General features: G+C 35.1%; 2 protein-coding genes across 3 annotated transcripts; both read left to right on the top strand.

The window, feature by feature from the left end:
* Positions 1 to 12055: 12055 nt before the first annotated feature.
* Positions 12056 to 13836, top strand: LOC113766920 (probable leucine-rich repeat receptor-like protein kinase At1g35710). The gene is made up of 2 exons (XM_027311080.1): positions 12056 to 13747; positions 13807 to 13836. The coding sequence occupies exons 1-2, from the start codon at positions 12056 to 12058 to the stop codon at positions 13834 to 13836; spliced, it is 1722 nt and encodes a 573-aa protein (XP_027166881.1).
* Positions 13623 to 16031, top strand: LOC113783276 (MDIS1-interacting receptor like kinase 2-like). Of its 2 annotated transcripts, XM_027329367.1 has the most exons (3): positions 13882 to 15083; positions 15254 to 15643; positions 15890 to 16031. In XM_027329367.1, exons 1-2 carry the CDS (start codon positions 13892 to 13894, stop codon positions 15631 to 15633), a joined length of 1572 nt encoding a protein of 523 aa, XP_027185168.1. In that variant the 5' UTR covers positions 13882 to 13891; the 3' UTR covers positions 15634 to 15643; positions 15890 to 16031. The 2 variants fall into 2 exon arrangements, with proteins under 2 accessions (XP_027185174.1, XP_027185168.1); XM_027329373.1 differs by lacking the exon at positions 15890 to 16031 and having other exon boundaries at positions 13623 to 15083; positions 15254 to 15728.
* Positions 16032 to 20989: the final 4958 nt, after the last annotated feature.

The following is a 20989-nucleotide window of genomic DNA, read 5'->3' as shown; positions in this document are numbered from 1 at the left end:
TAACTGACCAAATCATATATGCCACAGCTAATTATTGTCATCTATCACCGTACTCGTATAGAAAAAATTTACAATATTCACATTTAGTAAAAATAAGCAATTTGGAGTTATTGATACACTGAAATACACAGAAAATCATTCCAATACTTTTATAAAAAATAGTACAAGTACCATTCCTAACACATATATCATATTTTTTCTCAAAAGATTGGTCCATACTTAACAAATTATGATACAACTCAAGAACATAGAAAAACATTAGAAATAAAATTAGTAAACCCATTTTAGAGGCTAATAGGGATTTTTTCCTTGCCATACATCGGTAAAATAGTGTTATTCCCTAACTTAACTTCACCACGGATAGATTCATTAAATTCAACAAATAATTCTTTCTTGCCAAACATGTGATTATTGCAGCCGTATCCGACTACCATTTTGATGCAAACCCAACCTAACAAGAACTTGTCTTGAAGAACCAAGTCGATCTAGCAGTGGAAGGATCTGTCTTGATCAAGCTATGGACAAAATTGGATGGATTCTAATCCAATCAAGAACAGTTCGAGATTGATTAGAAAGGTAGAATAACGCCACGATTCAACATGATTTTGAATTGATAAGTCCATTGAAAACTTAAGAATCCTCTCAAGTATTCAAGTTTAGATCTCTTAGACAAGAGACTTGCTAAATACAAAGTGTTTTGTTGGAATTTTCTTTAATTCATCATGTCTTATGAAAAAACGTTGGACTCAAGGCTTATTTACAGCCTTTACAAAGACTTAAAAACCTAATTCAACTAGAAAACGCTTAACTAAACCCAACTCGGTTAGAACTAGAAAACTAACTTGACTTCAGGCTCAACTATGGTCCACATGACCTAGCCTTTTAGTTAACCAAACTAATGACTCAAGTTAACTCCAAATTAATACTAATTACTAACTAACACTCTACTAGAGTTTAGCTTAGACAAATGACAACTTAACGCTTGTAAGCTAAATAAATGACAAAACTTAGAGAAGGGATCTAGTTTTGATGACTCCAATGGATGATTTGATAATGATTTGACGAACTCCAATGGATCAACTACTTGTATGATTTGAACATGAATCATTGGATCCTATTTTTACATTATTCCCCTCATCTTGAAAGCGATTTGCCCACAAATCGATGGATTGGAGATAATGCAGCAACTCGGGCATCACTTTCATACGAGCATACCATATTGCGTGGTGTTTATGCAATTACAAGAAACTCATGAGCAACGTCTTTAACCAAGGGATGTACCAATGTACACGAAACTGATTGTAATGCCACTTTGCTCTTTGATCATCATGAGTAACCTCATTTGCATCTACTAGATAGTGATCTTCATAGGGATGCTCAGGTCGACTAGTAAAGTCCCAACTTTGTTTGTGCAACAATATGAAATCCATCACTAGGCGATGTTGATTTGGAACTTCTTACATGGACAAAACTGGAGCAAGTTGTTGCACATCCTTAGAAGCATGAATCAACAAGTGAAGAATAGCTTTCAGATCTGTCTTGACACACAAGTTCTTATATTCCAACATATGGGGTAGCGAACAATTGAATTCCACTTCATGAGAATCACATGAACTAGCACAAGTTGAAGTTGATAAATTGAACACTTGGCAACTAGCTTTTGGATGTTGGAATAAGTTTGAAAGATCACAACATTCGGCTGGAACAAGCATGAAATCCGGTTTCATTGCATAAAATAGTTGTGGAAATGGTTGGACAGCTTTACAACCTACAAAAGCGAAATAACCCTCAGCTTGAAAAGAACCATGAATTGGATAAAGAAGCAATGGAACATCATCAGCTAAATGGTAAGAAGGTATAGAACTAGAGTTAAATGCAAAAACTCCCTTTGAAACAGCATTTGGATGATCAACAAGTAAATCAACTCTATGTGAGAAATTGATCATTTGTTGATAACAAAGAGATTTAACACTTAAGACTCCAAATCCATGAAGCTCTTTAACTCTCCAGTGGATATAGAAGTGGAACAACTCAAGGTCAATACAATTGCACTTCGCTTAACCTGCACAAAACAAGAAACACTAGACATTGCAAAGTTAAGATAGTTAGTACAATAAGAATCTCTTCTCACATCCTTAGATTTTGCAATAGACGTTGGCTTTCCCTTTTGTTTTTCCACTAGAGCCGAAGCATTTACGGACCTTTCCCTACTCAATTCCTTTGAAAGTTCACTCGCTTTCTCTTCGACACTTTCCTCAACTTTTTTCTCAATTGTACTCTCAAGTTTCACCTCTACACTTTCATAACTATGCTCAGCTTTCTCTTTCTCAAACTTTTGTTGTAGGAGGGGTTGATATGTCTCCCATACTTGACTAAGTCCTTCATCTATGGATGATGTATTTGCATGCTTAGTTGTCAAATGAACCTCTTCCCTTCTCCTTGAATATACTGACTTTGAAGAGGTAAATCGTACCTTGAAATGAAATTGTGTAGAACCCCTCCTCTTGACATCCTTATTCACCATTCGATCAAGGTGTTTATGAAGAGACTCGAAAGTTTCGTGTCAAATTTGTTTAATTTCACCTATTATATTCTCCATAGTAGGATTAAAGTGGTGTGAACTTCCTTTGGTATTCATCTTTAACCTGCAAACTGTTTAATAAAGGAAATTAAAACAAAGGAAAATTTCCTCACAACACACCCTCACCTGTATGCACTCGCACTCATGTATCACTCAAGTATTTAAGACACTCTAATAAGCTCACCAAGCAATCTCTTGGACTTTGATCTCCTTTCTTGAAGAAATAAAAAAATTTTCAAGTAGTTCAATGACTTATCCAACAATTCACAAGGAAGGTGGCGTAGATGGGATTTGGTACACTTGAGTTGAGATTTGAACACAACAAGGACTGATCTGGATGACTTAAAAGTGCTGAAACAAGGCTAGAAATTCCCAGGTTTAGTTCATGGAGAATGGAACTCAAAGACCCTAACAAAATTTGGTAAAACCCGTACAGATTTGATGCTAGTTTGTGCAGATTTTGGACTAGATTTTAAGAAACAATTAACTTTAACTTATTGCTGGAAAGAGACAACAAAAAACCTGGTTTGATTTGGTGTTCAATTCAGCCCAGAAAGACATGAGACAAGGAGGATTTCAAATTAGGCAACCGATGACTCAAATTAGGAAACTATTGACACAACTTAGGAAACCTATGAATTCTTGGACTCCAAAACTGATTTGGACTATAACTAGACTCATATATAAACTGGAAATAAGACTTAATTTCGGACTCTCTATGGCTGGACAGATTAGTAATCAAAACTGGAACAACAAACAATTCGGCTGAAATTTTTAGGAACTTAGAAAGATGCTCTACCCGATGTGTTTGTTGCTAGAATTTGGAAGCTTGGTTCACTGGTTCTTGGGTTCACTTTAGGAAAGTAAGATGCTGATTTTTAAGACACTTTCCTAAGTGTTTCAAGTGGCTAGCAAAACCCAAATTGAACAAGGATTATATGACCACATTTTGGCAACAGCCCAAGCCAACTTTGGTTTCCTATTTCCAAATGGCTTCTTTGTTTCCAACTCAAGACTTATGATCCGATTCAATGTTTCTTTCTTGTTCTTTTCTCTTCTCTTTTTTTTTTTGACAGATCAATTCTTTTCCTTTCTTTTTGTTTTTCAATTCGGTTCACCTCTTCAAGAAACAAGATTAGCCGCAACCAAGTTCAAGACAATGAACTTTGGGTTTTCAAAAGTTTAAGATTTTGGAAACTTTGGTTCAGGATTTTTAAGAAACCCTTTTTGTATGATTCAAGAACCCCAAGATTTTCAAGAAAGTTCAAGAAATTCAAGATTATTGGTTCAGAAATTCAAAAATTTCAAGTACTTCCAAGCAACAAGAGAAACTAGCCACGAATTATACACATGACACAAGGAACAACCCACAGATTACTACAAAACTCGAGGACAGCAATTTTTTTCTTGTTTTTGTTTTTGTTTATCTTGACACAAGACTCCAAGACAACAAGACATAAGACACAATTCAAGACAAAACATGACTTGAACAAGGGAAACAACACACTGATAGCAAGATAGCTATACAGACAGCAAAGGAAAAGTGGACAACAAGAACAATCACAAACCCTAGCGATTCAACAAATACACTTGGACAGATTTTACCAAACAAGAAACAAGGCGCAACGAAGGGACCAAAACATCAAACAAGACATGATTTGGAGACTTAAACAAGAGGAACAAGATGCAGACAACAATGGAAACAACAAAAACCAAGCGACACAAGCAAGACAAAAGGCGAACAGGTTTGATAAACAAACACGAAAACACAATATGGTACTTTTTTTACTCTAAAAACAAAAAACTGAGGACAACAACAACGAAAATTGACACAAGAACAAGGATATAACTCGATACCTTCAACCAGCTTTGGTACCAACTAATACGAACTCAACCCAGTAAGAACCTGTTTTGAAGAATTAAGTTGATCAAGCAGCGGAAGGATCTATCTTGATCATGCTATGGACAAAATTGGATGGATTCTAATCCAATCAAGGACAGCTTGAGATTGATTAAAATAGTAGAACGAAGTCACAATTCAACGTGATCTTGAATTGATAAGTCAATTGAAAACTTAAGAATCCTCTCAAGTATTCAAGTTTGGATCTCTTAGACAAAAGACTCGCTAAACACAAAGTGTTTTGCTAGAATTTTCTTTAATTTATCATGTCTTATGAAAAAACGTTGGACTCAAGGTTTATTATAGCCTTTACAAAGACTCAAAAACCTAATTCAACTAGAAAACAGCTAACTAAACCTAACTCAGTTAGAACTAGGAAACTAACTTGACTTAAGACTCAACTATGGTCAACATGACCTAACCTTTTAGTTAACCAAACTAATGACTCAAGTTAACTCCAAATTAATACTAATTACTAAATAACACACGGTTGGAGTTTAACTTAGACAAACGACAACTTAACACTTACAAACTTAGAGAAGGGATCCGATTTTGATGACTCCAATGGATCAATTACTTGTATGACTTAAACATGAATCATTGGATCTTATGTTCACATCACATTTATTTTTATCACTCACATAAATAGCATTACAAGCTAACAATAAAGGCTCAAATCTTTTATTATTATCTTGAACTTGACTTGTCAGCAACATTAGCTTGGAATATCTGTCTACATTTTCTCCAAATTTACATTCAAATTGTCTATGGCCAAAATTTTCACAATTATAACATTGAACTATTAGTCCAAAATTATTTTCTCTGCCAAAATTACCACCTCTAAAATTAAAATTATTACCTCTACCGCGTCCAGAATTTGATGTATTGTTGTAGCCCGACCACCTCTCTTATTGTAGCCACATCTGCTGTTTTGGCTGGATTCACCTTATTTCTTAACTTCATTATTACCTTTCAAATTCAACTATATCTGCTGCGTCTTTTCGATCGTATCTTTCTCCAGTTTATCTTCCAACATTCTATTATTTTTTTTGTTCATGCAGAATTAATGACCCTTGCAAATGTTCTATACTCAAATTCTTCAAATCTTTTGTCTCGTGAATCATAGCTAACATGATTAAATTTTACGGATTAGGTACTGAGAACTTTCTCAATAAATGTTCTCATAGAGAGCCAATACTAATTAAGTGCCATTTCATTTTTAATATTTGACAAACCAAAAAAATATTATTCAATAGATTCCTACTTCTCCATCATCACAAGTTCAAATTTCCTCTTCAACATCATCAAATTATTTTGTTGGACTCTGTGAATCTCTTTGTATGTCTTTTTCAATATATCCTAAGCCTCCTTTGTTGTATCTAACAATTTTTCCAAAAATTGATATTTCAATTGCTTGATGGATCTGCTATAAAACCAAGCTGTCTTTCGCCTTATCATTCTCACTAGCATCCCAAGCAAGTGCAGTTTCAATATATTCATGTAATTTTCACGCTTTGAGATGGGTTATCATCTGTTTCTGCCAAAAATTAAACTCTACTTTCATTTTAAATTTTTGAATAGAACAGATAATAGTGGGATTAGGATTTGCCATGTTTCAATCTACCATAACTCTGGTATCACTCTGATGAACCCAAATCAATAACACAAACCTACAAGAATAATCAAGAACAACAATTTGAGGCAAAGTGAAAATTTCATTATTGATAGGGTGCAAATTGTTATTAAATTTATGATTAATTTCTCCTTTTATACTTACAAAATATTGTTTTAATTGTCAGATTCCACTTATATTTGGTGTTTTGTGTTAATTATAGGGCATTGGAGGGAAATTTGCTAAAAAGGGTGTAATTTCCCAACAATTGCAATCAAGCCCAGACGATTCGGGATTTACATGCGGGCATTTCCTAATCGAGCCAAATACCGAAGAGCCTATGGTGGAAAATTTAGAAATCATTTTTTTAGTTGTAGGAATTAATTAGGAAATGTGAGACATTATATTTTGTAGTTTCTTTCTTTTATTAAAAGAGGATGTTTCATTAGTAGTAGGATACACGAAGTAGGAAACTGGGGAGGAAAAGAAGGCCGAATTCCCGTTGGATTGATACTTCGGCAATAAGTAGAATTGCGAGTGACTAGTCACTTAGATTAGATTTTTATCTTTGCTTTGGTTGGCCGCATGTCTGGGGTTTTCTTTCATAGCATCGCGTTGGGAATTTTCTCAACAATGAAGAACTAAATTTTCTTTTTCTAGTCGAGAAATAACAAAGGACTTTGGTTCACCAACGACTATGAAATCTAACTATTTTTATTAATTTCTTTTATTCGTTAGTATTTGTATGTCTTCTGATTTAATTTCTCATGGTTGTTAGTTGTTTGAATATCAAAGGCGTCTGATATTTAATTCAATCTAACAAACTATTGTCAGTTAGGACAGTTAAATCCATAATTGTTTAATTATCTTAAATTAGTGATAACTAATATGATTGGAGCAATGTTAGGGAGACATACGATCTAATCTAAATAAACCCTGATAGTGTGTTTGTTAATTAGAATAGGGCTTTTCTGATTTTTAATGCAATCAAGAAATTAAATCTTATGGACATACTTAGGGTTATTTCTTGGTTAGGGAAGTAGTTAATGGGCGTACCTTAACTATCGAGACATTAAGGAAAAGCTAGTTGTTTATCGCATGTATGACAACTATAACCTGTTTATTAGCGAATAATTGAGATAATTCTTGCATCGATGATCTATTATATGAACCGCTTTCGGAGTTAATTCCTTGGTTAGAGCTTGTTAATCCTTAGTTTAATTTAATTTACTCTTGCCTAATTAGTTTTATTTTCATTAATTGCTTTATTTTAATTTTAAATCTCCCAAAACCCCCTTAATTGAATTTGCTTGAAAAGAAGTGAATGTTCCTTCTAATTCCTGTGGAGACGACCTTGCTTGCCATTATACTCGTTTATATTTTTGTGAGTAGGAATTTGATTATTACACAAGCGCGACACTTGTGAATTATTAATCAACCGAGGCTACGGCTTCTTACAAAGACAACGACAATCGGACAGAGGCAATATATCCCTATGCAGCTTTTATATTCTCAGCGGACTATTAGTACTAATAATTAATGGGAATAATCCCATGTGACTTCTTCTACAACACAATAATGCAACTAATACTATTGACTTATGAACTAATGCCATGTGGCCAATAAACAAAACTAACCAATCAACTCTAACTTGGTATAACTTTCCTACAGCTAATGTTTTCTGCTTACCTATTTTTAATTGTTTTGCCTAATTTGTAATTCATCAGCAATCTCTATAATTAGTCTATCTTTCCCGACATTTCCAAGATCATTCATTTATCTGGAAGTACATGTTTAGGTTAAAGAAAGGAGATGTGAATTTCGGTGGGAGGAGGAGGGGGGCAACCTGACTTTTGCATGCATGGGAAGAGAATGTTAAAGAAATTAGTGTCCTACAAGAAGAAGAAAAGAATTGAGAACCAAAGGGAAAAACTTAATAAAGTGACAAAAAAAATTGTTAGGTGTTATTGAGCTCTATCATCCAAATTCTAAGTTCAAGAGCTAAGCCTTTCCCTTACACTTATATAAACTAAGACATGCTCATTGAAGTATCGATGTAAAGTTAACAATCTCCTTCTCACGCCTCATACATCGAGCCGGAGGTTGGATCTGATTATGAATCTTTCATCAGATATTTATTAGGCAGAATTGTTATAACTGGGGTCTGACACCATGAACACAGGCCTCACAAGTTGGGAGTTATTTAGTTCAAACTGGTTGATATAATCAATTACACCTTTTTGTGAAAATCATATGAATCAGATTTAAACTTGAATTGTGAACGCATATAACCAAATTTTTTGTAAAATTTAAGATACACCAAAATTATAAGAATTTGCACCAAATATGCTAATAATTACATGAATTGGTTTGAACTGAACAAATTTGCAATTTATGCCCCAGCATTAGGTGTTAGTGGGCTCTCTAATCTCAAAAGTTAACTCAAGTGATAAATAAATTCTACAACAAATCAACCATATTTGAATAAACTCAAAAACTGTGGAAAATTAAGACTTTGAATGGACTTAGTAGACTTGAGCATGCGTATAAAGTACGTAAAGATTCCAGACTTGACATTATGTTGAGAGTTAAATGATATAGATCGCTATAGGAGCAGGGGTAAAGACTAAATTGAGAAAGTATGTAAAGATTCCAGACTTGACTTTATGTTAAGAGTTAAAAAGACCGATATAGATTACCGTAGGAGTAGGTGTAAAGACTACAGACCTGAGAAATAAAGCAATACTCCAATGTTATTTTGTTGGTTTAGCAATGTTGTAGGACTCGGGGAAAATGTTGGTAATTCATCTATAATTTCTATAATCAGTCTATCTTTCCCCACATTTCCAAGATTAGTCACTTATCTAGAAATTCATGTTTAGCGTAAAGAATGGAGATACGGTTTTCGGTGCGAGGAGGAGGACGGCATCTAAAAACCTGGATTTTGAATGCATGGGAAGAGAATGATAAAGAAATTATGATATCCTACCAGAAGAAGAAAAGAATTGAGAAAAGAGAGGGAAAAAATAATAAAGTGACAAAAATTTGTTAGGTGTCAGTGGCCTCAATCATCGGAATGCTAAGTTCAAGGTCTAAGGCTTTTCCCACACACTTATATAAACTAACACCTGCTCATTCCACTATTGACGTGGGATAAAGTTAATAATCTCCTCTTCTTACCTCATACATTGAGCGTAAGTTGGATCTGATTATGTATCGTTCATCAGATATTTGTTAGGCAAAATTGTTTTAACCGAGGTCTAATACCAGGATCGTAGCCCTCACAAGTTAGAAGTTATCCAGTTCAAACTAATATATTTAATTCTTCAACCGTTTTGTGAAAAAAATACAAATCAGATGTAATCTTGAATTTATCAACCCATATAACTAAATTTTTTAAAATTTATACACCAAAACTATAAAAATTTACACTAAATGTGCTAATAATTGCACGAATTGGTTTGAACAGAATAATTTTTCAATTTGTTCCAGAATTAGGTGTTATTGGTCTCTCTCATCTCAAAACTTAACTCAAGAGGTAAATAAATTCTACGACAGAATCAACCATATTTGAAAAATCTCAAAAACTGTGGAAGATCTGTTTGAATTGCTATTTTTAGGATTTTTTCTACGAAAATGTACGAGAACGAATTGATGTATATGTGATAAAAAAATAATTAAAAAATATATTCACAGAAAACATAAAAATTTTTTTGATAAAAAATTACAATCCAAACAATGTGAATGGACTTAGTTGACTTGTGCACGCATGTAAAGTACGTAAAGATTCCAGACTTGATTTTATGTTGAGAGTTCAAAAGACTAATGTAGCTTGCCGTAGGGGTAGGGGCAATGACTAAAGACCTGAGAAATAAAGCAATACTTCAATGTTATTTTGTTGGTTTTAGCAATGTTGTAGGACATGGAAAAAGTTTACGTTGATGTAGTATATTTTTTGAGAGAAGTTTACACTTTCCATTAAAAATAAGAGGAGCGAAATCAATTTTAAAAGCACATAATTGAAATTTTCATTTTGTTGACAGAAATACTTCAAATTTTAGTTGTGCAGGGAGCAGCAGATTGCACGAGCTGTCTTTTGTAGTTTTATTTGAAGTTTCCAGAATTGGTATTTCTTCTTCATGCTACAAAATCATAATTATCTTAGTTGTTCAACTTCTTTTAATGGTTGATTAAGAATGGAGTCACTCCATCGCTTTTTTTCAACCAAACATATTAATGGAAGTAGAATTCCAATCGTTGAGCTTCTGTAGATATCTTTAACTTTGTTGCCTTCCAATATTTCCATTTCCTGCTAATGTTTCTCATTATGTTTGAGGACATCAAAGTTTTTTGGAATCTTGATGCTCATGTTATATATGCTTACCCATTTTTTTTGATTGCTTTTCCTACATTGTAATCCATCTACAATCTCTGTAATTAGTTTGTCTTTTAAATTTACCTTCAAAATTGTTTACCTTTTAATTAAGAAAAAAGATATGGTGGTTTTTTTTTAAATTAATTTTGCATAGGAAGAGAATGCCAAACGATTAAAGAAGAAAAGGAAAGGAGCACAAAAGGGAAAAAATAATAAAGTGACTAAACTAAATACTGAAACAAAACCAGCCATATTTGAACAAGCTTGAAAAATACCATAAAGTTGAGAATCAAACAAGGTTTTATTGACTAAAATAAATTATAAACAAAATCAACCATATTTCAATCCGTGGTTTCTAACAATATTATTAAGCTCCCCTAAACTTTCAAATATCTCACCTACCGTCCCTAATTCCAACCTTTTTATAACATTTCAACCCATCTTATGAAAAGTAATACTAAAATACTACTTTTAGGAGGAAAAAAATTTTTCATGCCACAGTGCCCTTCCATAATCCTACCTGTTAATATACTATAAGTTTTATACAGAAATAAATGGTTGGAAAACAAAGATAATTAGTAATAAAAATACTTTCAAGATATTGGTGCCAAAATATTAATTATTCTATAAAAATATTACTTTGCGCTTTGTCAAGCTACAAAACGAATTTTATTTCAGGGTGTCCAAGCAAATATCTACAGTAAAAAAAGACATATATCCCCAAGATTAAAAAAATTAAATATATCATGGTTAGAGTGTAATGTATGATCTTTGTTTTAGACATGGCGCTGTTAGAATTTACGGTTCAATTGGCGTCAAATTTGTATGGCATCTTTGGTACCAATGATGCTAAATTTATCTTCTTTTTTTTTTTTCATTTTTTCATAATAACCTGCACCTAAGGTGGAACTAAATTTCTGACGGCCCCTGTTTATTGATATTGATGTTAGTTTTTTCTATTTTTGGATTGTAGAAATAATGACCAACAGTAACTTGTCAAAATATTTGGACAATAGCAATAATAAATGAGGCTAGAATTGTGAACTAGCTACTAGTATGTCCATTATAGGGTCTCATATTGCTTACAGGGGAGGTAAGTGAAACTTTTAAAAATTCAAGAAAACTCAGTGACGTTGTTAGAAATCTCAGGAGAGATTTATAAAATTATCACTATCCAAATGTTGGGGACCAAGGAAGACTTTGCTAACTAACATTAATTCAACCCTAGACTTGACGTTATGTTATTAGTTAAAGACTCAACTAGATTGCCGTAGGTGTTGGGGGAAAGACCTCGGAAATAAAGCTTATTATGTAAACATCATATGCAGGGAAAGAAAGTCCAAGCCAAATGTAGGGAAACATAAATGCAAACATGTTTATATGGGTTCTGCGTCTATGTCAAGTAAATTATGAAACCCGGACTTTTGCATGATAGGTGAGAACATGATAACGAGAGACAGACGACTTAATTCATCTCCAATTGGACTTGTTATCTCTATAAATAGCAGCACAAGCGCCACGATGGCCATCGGCTTTACAGCAAAAGTTTTTCCTTAAGAATTTCATTGTGACGTATATCCAGCAGATATGTCAATCCTGAAATATTCCATCTGTCCAATTAGTTTAGTTTCATGCTTGGCCATTCTTCACTTGCTCTCCAGTTCTGGAGTCAATGCTGCTTCTGATCAAATGCATGCAGCATCAACTGCTGGAAGTGAAGGGAAAGCTCTTTTAACATGGAAAGCCAGTCTTGACAATTATAGCCAATCTAAGTTGTCATCCTGGTCATCTTCTGCAAATCCTTGCAGTACCTGGTATGGAGTTCGATGTAACAAAGCTGGACGAGTATCGGTGATTAACATCACTAGTTTTGGCATCAAAGGTACACTTGATCATCTCAATTTCTCGTCTCTGCCCCATCTAACTACAATTGAGCTTTCTCAAAATGCACTCCATGGGACCATACCATCCAACATTGGGAACCTTTCTAGACTAACCTATCTTTCCTTCTGGTTAAATCAATTGTCTGGTGCTATTCCTATTGAAATCGGCCAACTAACCAATCTTAGGTTCTTGTACCTTTACAATAACTCATTCAATGGGTCCATCCCAAAAGAAGTTATGTCTCTAAAGTCTCTTGTTCATCTCATTTTGCAAGGAAATGAGTTCACTGGATCAATCCCTACTTCTATTGGCAATCTGACCGACCTATCTGTGATGGCCCTAGGAACCAACAAATTTTCAGGATTCATTCCGGAAGAGATTGGGAAACTGAGATCTCTTACTCAACTCTCTTTATCTGACAACACCCTCACAGGTCCAATTCCCCTGTCTATTGGAAACTTAAGTGACCTGACCCTGCTGTATCTTTTCCGAAATTATCTTTCTGGACCTATTCCCAAAGAAATTGGAAACTTGACTAAACTAAATGAATTAAATCTTCGTGGGAACCAGCTATCAGGTCCCATTCCAGAAGAGATTGGGAAACTCAGGTTTCTTGTTCAATGCTCTCTTGGGGCGAATTTGCTTATGGGTTCCATCCCGCAGTCTATTGGAAACTTAGGTAACCTGACTTTCCTGTCTCTTTACGGTAATTTTCTTTCCGGCCCCCTCCCGGAAGAAATTGGGAACCTTTTATCCCTTGAAGATGTTGTACTTTCTTATAACAATCTCACCGGTGAGATTCCCAATTCAATTGGTAATTTGAAGATGTTAACTTCTATAAACATTTTTGAAAACAAGCTTACCGGGCATATTCCTTCCTCCATTGGAAATTTGACCAATCTCATTCACTTTGAACTTTCTCTAAACAACTTATACGGAACTATCCCTCCCGAATTGGGAACATTGAAGTTACTAGCTTATGTTAGTATTTTCCAAACCCAGCTAAGTGGTGTTCTTCCAGATGGATTCAACAATCTTACACATTTAGATAAACTACTGCTGAACCAAAACTATCTTAGCGGTTATTTACCCCAAAATATTTGCATTGGTAGCTCACTGACGAGGTTCATTGTATTGGGAAATAACTTTGTCGGTGCTATACCAAGGAGCTTGAAAAACTGTTCTAGTTTACAAGTTATCGATGTTGCTTACAACCAACTGTCAGGAAATATCTCTGAAGAAATTGGCCTCTATCCATATGCAGATTATATTAAATTAAACAATAACAAATTTTATGGTCAGTTGCCTTGGAATTGGAGCGGCTATCTGACCTTGACAGAGTTGAGGATCTCGAACAATAATCTTTCCGGCAGAATACCAGCTGGGCTTGGAGAGGTATCTCGTCTGCAAAAACTTCATCTCTCTTCAAATCACTTGCATGGAAAGATCCCTAGAAGTTTGGGGAAGTTGACTTTGTTGCTTGAGCTTAACCTGGATAGCAACGACCTGTCAGGCAATATACCATCAGAAATTGGTCAGATGTCTAGACTTTTAAATCTTAGTTTGTCGGCCAATAATCTTAGTGGCTCAATTCCAGAACAAATAGGCAATTGCACACAATTGCTGGATTTAAACTTGAGCCAAAATGCACTCATCGATAGTATTCCTTCTCAAATAGGCAATCTTCCCTCACTTGCAACTCTGGATCTCAGCCAAAACATGCTGGAATCCAAATTGCCACCAGAGCTAGGTGAGATGAAAAGCATTGAGACAATGAATCTTTCGCATAATAGGATATCAGGTTTCATCCCAAAAAGCTTTGATCATTGCTTCAGTTTGATTTCCATTGATATATCCTACAATCAATTGGAAGGTCCTCTTCCCAACATTAGTGCATTTCAAAAAGCTCCATTTGATTCCCTGAGAAACAATAAAGGTTTATGTGGCAGTGTTACCGGATTGAAACCTTGCTCTCAATCAACTCAAAGGAACACTAGTAGAAGGACAACTAAAAGAATGATCTTTGTGGTTGTTGCTCCAATACTAGCAACCACGTTTCTTTTGGTCGTGGTTGTAGGCATCTTCATTCTTGCAAGGTCACGTAAGAGAAGCGTGGAGAGTAAGCCTCAGGAATTTACTAGAAATATGTTCACTGTCTGGAGCTTTGATGGGAAAATGGTCTATGAGAACATCATTGATGCAATAGAGAATTTTGACCCTAAGTATTGCATCGGAGCCGGAGGATTTGGAAGTGTATTTAGAGCAGAGTTGCCAAATGGTCAAGTGGTTGCTGTCAAGAAACTTCATGGAATGGATGATGGTGCCTTGAGGAGACCAAAAGATTTCACCAATGAGATCCGTGCACTAACAAATATAAGGCATCGCAACATCGTGAAGCTGTATGGATTCTGTTCACATGTACAACACACTTTCTTGGTTTATGAATTCTTGGAAGGGGGAAGCTTGATGCACCTGTTGACAAATGATGAAACAGCAACCAAGTTCGAATGGATCAAGAGGGTAAGTATTGTTAAAGATGTGGCAAATGCATTATCTTACATGCACCAGAATTGTTCGCCTTCCATAATTCATCGAGATATATCTAGCAAAAATATTTTGTTAGACTCTGAGTATCAAGCCCATATTTCTGATTTTGGTACTGCAAGAATCTTGAGGCCTGATTCATCTCATTGGACTTCATTTGCTGGAACTCATGGATATGCTGCTCCAGGTATGCTCTTCTTTGCTCAAACAAATCCAATTCTCTCTATTTCAACTAATCAATAATTACATAATGCTAGCATGAGCAAAGCATTTATGCTTTTGGACTATGATTCAATATTCTAAAGGGATTCATCTGCACCATTGTCTGAAGTGACCTTTTTTTTTTGTGAATTGCAGAACTTGCTTATACCATGGAAGTAAATGAAAAATGTGATGTTTATAGTTTCGGAGTATTAGCTTTAGAAGTGATCATGGGCAAGCATCCAGGTGATTTCATATTGTCAACATTGTCGGCATCATCATCTACTTCAGCAGTATATGGTGTACTGCTGAGAGATATTGTGGATCCTCGACTATTATCTCCGAGTAAGCAAGAGTCAAAACAAGTGACCTTGGTGGCAAAGCTGGCATTGTCATGTATAGAACCCAATCCTCAATTGAGGCCGACAATGAAACAAGTGTGCGTCCAGCTGCTGAAAGAAATACCATCTCAAGTCAACATATTCCCAGTGGTTACAATTGGACAACTTCTGGACCTAGAAATAACAAATGTTTGAGCTTCTCTGTGTATGTATCTTTCCTATCCTCTATCCAAAATTCCAAATTTTGTTGTTTGCAGCCATAAATTTGATGTAAATTTTACTTCAATCTCTCGTGAAAAAGTATAGAAATGCAAGTGTCAAAGCAAAGGTGAATTTATATTGAGAGTGTTACTTGGAATGAATTTCATATTTCAAAACTTGACACTGAGGTACACACATAACTGCAAATCTTCTAATATTTGGATCTGATACTTTGCACATTTTGAGCCAGGCTTTGGTAGTGGGGCACAAAAGAAAGCATCGGGGTACTTCGCCCGTGGTAGAGAAGTTTAGAAGAGTTTTGTGCATCAGGAAAGGAATAATGCTGGAGCTATGATATAGCTAATGCTTGTATAAAAATTTTATTTGGATGTACGATCAGTAAAACCAAAAGGAAAATTAGGTGGTATTTGCATAAACTTCTTATTAAGGAAAATTAATAACTCTTCTGTTGCGTGTTTCAGGAAAGCAAATATAGCAATGATTATGATGCAACGTATATATAGTCTTTGGTTGTGCACTGGACCTGGTTTGTCTGTATATAGTCTTTTTTCCAACTAGATTTCTTAACACTTACTCATCATTCTCACATATTACTATGTGACAGCATAAGAGAATCCAACAACTAAAACTAGGATGATCTCTATTTTTTTTTTCTAAGTAGAAAGTAGTGAATATATAAGGTTCATAATTGGGAGAAGCTGAAACTGTGGGCGGATGACCTTCAATCCTCCAACAGTGGCAAGAAAGTAATTGGATCTACATTTCAAAAAACAGAAATTTGAAAGGAAAACTACAACAATTCATCATTTTTTTACTATGTTTACTTATTGGCTAAACTTGACGGGTTTTTTTTTTATCAATGCAAGTTTAATTCCGAATTTACACCCGTTGGACTGCAAGTATACAGGTCGCAATTGTAGTACGAGATGTGTATCGGGTCGATCCCACGAGGAGCAATTTAAAACAATTATTAGATACTAATTTACTCTATTATTTAGACTCACAATTAATTTGAGCAGAAACTTCAGATTTTAATTCAACTACAAGAGTTCTTAACTAGATAAATGCAATTTCACAATAGGAGTAGAATTCACTAAATATTAAGATCTAGGGATGTAGATTCCACTTATGACACAAAAGATCTAAAATGAATTAATTCAACACTTGTTACTGCTCTTGTTTAACCAAGGATTCATTTCCAGAAATACCAAAATCACATTCTCATGATAATAATGGGTTAAAACAGATTAGTTTGTCCTAATCTCTTGGTAAATACTAAATCTGTTCTTATTCACACATGAAATGCAGATTTCATCCACTTGAACGTATTTCTATTCTCATGAATATACAACTCAAGTTCTACTTGTGTCATTCCATTATTTTTACCATTTCTCAATGAATAAAAATAACTATAAACCTGCTATTGGTGATCAAGCAACAACAAGTAATCCAACATACACAAGTAGATAAGTTAATACAAGACATAACAAGAATGAATAACAATCACTTCATATCATTTGGCCATAAGCTTCATCTACTCCCTAGATAAAGAAAATTAGCTACTCATGAATGATAAAACACTCATAACTTCATTAATGTAAATCATCATGAATTACAAATACAAACAGAGTAAAGAAAGTCTTAGCCAAGATATGGTGAAGCCTTCCAAAAATCTCCTTTGTCTTGAACTTAGATGATTACAAGATGAAATCCCAATTGCCCCTTGCAAGTCCTAGGTAGAGAGAATATGTTTTTCTGTAAGAAACTAAGCTACGAATGGATTTCCAGACCTCTCCCTCTATCTCTGCATAAAAACTACTCAAAAGCTCCATTTTTCCAAGTCAAATTCTATCCTTTGATTCCCAAATCTCCACTTTGTTAGCATAGTCAAAAACCAATATTTTTGACTTGAAAATAAGCCACTTTTCTTGCCCTTTTTTCTTCTGAAGCATGTGCACCGAATTCCCTTGCATCTTATAGCTGGAAAGTGGTATGAACACAAGAGAATTGGCTGAGTCAAATTGCAGAATTTCGGCTATAAAACGCGCCTACACAAAACGCGGTTACAAGTCACGTTTTGTGTACTCGCGTATTCACTTTGGCCTTACTTCATCTGCGATTTTCTCTATCATAAAGGCCGAACTAGCTTTTGTGCAAAACACAAAAGTTGTAGCCCTTTGAGTTAGCTTTCCAATGCTTCAAGAATCATCCAAATCGGAGCTTTGTAGCCTGAGATATGATCGAAATACTGAAGAGTGTCAAAACTGACTTGTATTGCATTTCCTCACTTGAACGTTTTTCACTTCATTCTTCTTGTTGCCACTTGAATTTATCACCAAATCTCTATTTTTTACCTCATTTGACATCCTTTGGTGATTGAATCATCATTCCTGCATAAAAATGAAGTTTTTACCATTAAAATCAATAGAAATGCAATATTATCCACTTTTACCAAAAATATATAATTTTACCAAAAACCTCTTTATTTTAATTATAAAACTAAATAATCAACTCAAAATTAACTAATAAAATGCACTTAAAAATACGTAAAATAAACTCTTATCAAATACCCCCACACTTGAATCATTGCTTGTCCTCAAGCAATATAAAATTCCAACCATCAATGATCCAAAAATTGAAAATAAACATATGTAGTATTTCAACTTCATTTCCTTGAATCAAGGTAAATAACCCTTATGTGATCTTTCCATTAAGTTCAAGTACTCATAATATCAAGCAAAGAAGAGCCAAGTATACCATAATTTTACCAATTCAACTCAACTTCTTATTTTTATCCAATTTCGCAAGCAAGCAACTCCTATAGTCAATAAAGATGCTAACTAATCTCATGATCAACTTCTTATTTTTCTTAAAGAGGGATTTAATTTACTTTTTTTTTTTTCATATATATATATTTTAAGGATTAAATATTACTTAAGTTGTGAAAAATGCCTTTTGACGCGAAGATCAACATTTTTAGATGCAGATCCCCGGTTACTCAACATTTCACATACTCAAGTTGCTTTGCATACTCTTAATTCAAGTACCTTTTTACGCGAATGTCGACATTTGTAGATGCCAACCCCCGGTTACTCGGTACGAGAATCATTGGAGTAGAATAACCCCTTTTTTTTTGATGTATATATATAATAAAATTCCCTCTAAGAGTAATCATGAGAAGAGTATGACACTTATTAACCATATTAATTTCTTATCTTATAAAATTAGATAAAAAGAAGAATTTTCATCAAATATACAAAATGTAGGCATAATTTTCTCCACTTTACTAGATATACTTTCCTATAGATGTAAAAATTATAATCACATAAAAATCATTTCCAAATTTCATGAGAAAAGAAGTATCAAAACCGCATATATTTATTTCAAAAGGATAAGTGACAAAATTTTATTTATTTATTATAGTTAATAACATATATATGTATAAGGTTTTGGAAAAATTTTGACAGAGTCTCCCCTTAAAAGTGGACTAAATCTCCCTGCCAGCAACCACAAGAAACACCATTTAAGCACAAGAATTATATCAAACACAACTAAAATCACAAGTACCACACATTTCTTCCCCCACACTTAGAATACACATTGTCCTCAATGTGTAGGGAAAGAAAAGAAAAGAAACAAAAGAAAGGAACAAGTGACTCCCCAAGTGAGATGACTGCAGTCCAGTGAAGCCTTGAATCATGAGTCATCGACCGCTCAACCATCCACAGTCAACGATCTACTAGTTACTGCCACAAGTTCCAATATTCAAAATAAGGAATGTAAGTTAACATTTTTCAAACAAAAGATAAAAATAACAAGCAAACAAAAGAAAAGCCAGCCAAAGGGCAGCCTCAATCATCCTCTTCATCGTCATCTTCATCATCATTGATGGGAGGTGGGTGTGTGCCTAAATGATCTTCAATTCGGTCCAGGCGAGTATCCATTCTGGCTAAGCGATGATCGATGTCATCTAAACGACCAAAGAGCCGCTGCCAGTTGGTTTGTGGCGGAGGAGGAGGTGGTGCTGCAGTAGATGGTCCAGCTCCATCGCGACCATGTCTAGCCTTTTGTCTCCGCTCCTGAACAGGGCGTGGAATGTCTCCCGTGCCAATACCAAGGCGGCGAAGAGTAGTGATAGTCATCTCAGCACGTGGTGGAACATACTCCCGCTGCATGCCTTCCAAGGGAACTTCAAAACGGGGGAAGATTAAAGTCAGTAGACGAGGAAATGAAAGTTTGAAAGAAGTTGTCTTACGCCTCGCCGTAGACCTAATGTGGCTGATGATGATGTTCGGCAATGAAATTCGAGCATACGGGGAAGTTCGGTTGTGGAACATGTAATCAAGGAAGTAAATATCGCTCTTGCGAACCTCCGTGTGCCCCGTCTTCTTTGGGATGACATTGTGAGCCATCATGTAAATGATAAGCCGATGACGAGGTTCGAATACATTTGCCAATATAGTCTCCTTTCTGGTAGAGCGAAAAGGTTGGTACTCGAGACCAAACCTAGCCATGGCCAATGATGGATCCCACCTCCTATTCGGGGGAACAAACTCCTTCTTCAAGTCTACTGGACGTCCGTCATCCATACACCCCAAAATAGCAGCCAAATCTTGCCGTGACAAGGTGATTCGTCTTCCACGCACCCAGGACTCAATTATTTCTCCACTATGGCGCGCCTTACTTTCAATGTTGGCGTAAAACTCGCGCACCAGGTCTGGGTAGTAATGGTTTGGAAGGGTGAGAATCGGAGCCCATCCTAGCTGAGCAAAAGCTTCTGAGATGTTGTACATCATCTCAACTGGTGGACTGACGTGCATCTCAAACAAAAACTCCAAATTAGCACGCGCCTCATGCCACTCCTGATTCCTGCGAGTGTTGAACCTAGCACTGTCAAATACCGATCTTCCCGCTCCACGGGAGGTGCCCTCACCAGGTCGACGGTTAATTGGTGGAGGAGAAGGTGAATTCTCCTCTTCAGTCACCTCCATCTCTTCATTAACCTCCCTCTCCTCACTACTAGAGGATGAAAGTACCGCTCTTCTTCCTCTTGGCATAGTACCTAAAAAATATTTCAATTATTCACATGTACTACAACTCATTTTTTTGGCAACAAAAGTTCAGCATTAATCCAAATAACCTCAAATACAATTGCTCAAGTTCTAATCATTCAATGATCGTACAAGACATATTTTCTGCCTAAAGTTGCCCAAAATCACCAAATTACACAAGATATGTATCAATTATAATTCAATTAGTGAAAATAGGAGCAATTATGATTATAACTATTTAGAATTAACAATAATAATATGCTTTTAGCTATACTCAT

This window comes from Coffea eugenioides, chromosome 1 (assembly GCF_003713205.1).
Source record: "Coffea eugenioides isolate CCC68of chromosome 1, Ceug_1.0, whole genome shotgun sequence".
Taxonomy (NCBI): domain Eukaryota; kingdom Viridiplantae; phylum Streptophyta; class Magnoliopsida; order Gentianales; family Rubiaceae; genus Coffea; species Coffea eugenioides.
This window is presented reverse-complemented; position numbering and strand designations above follow the sequence as displayed.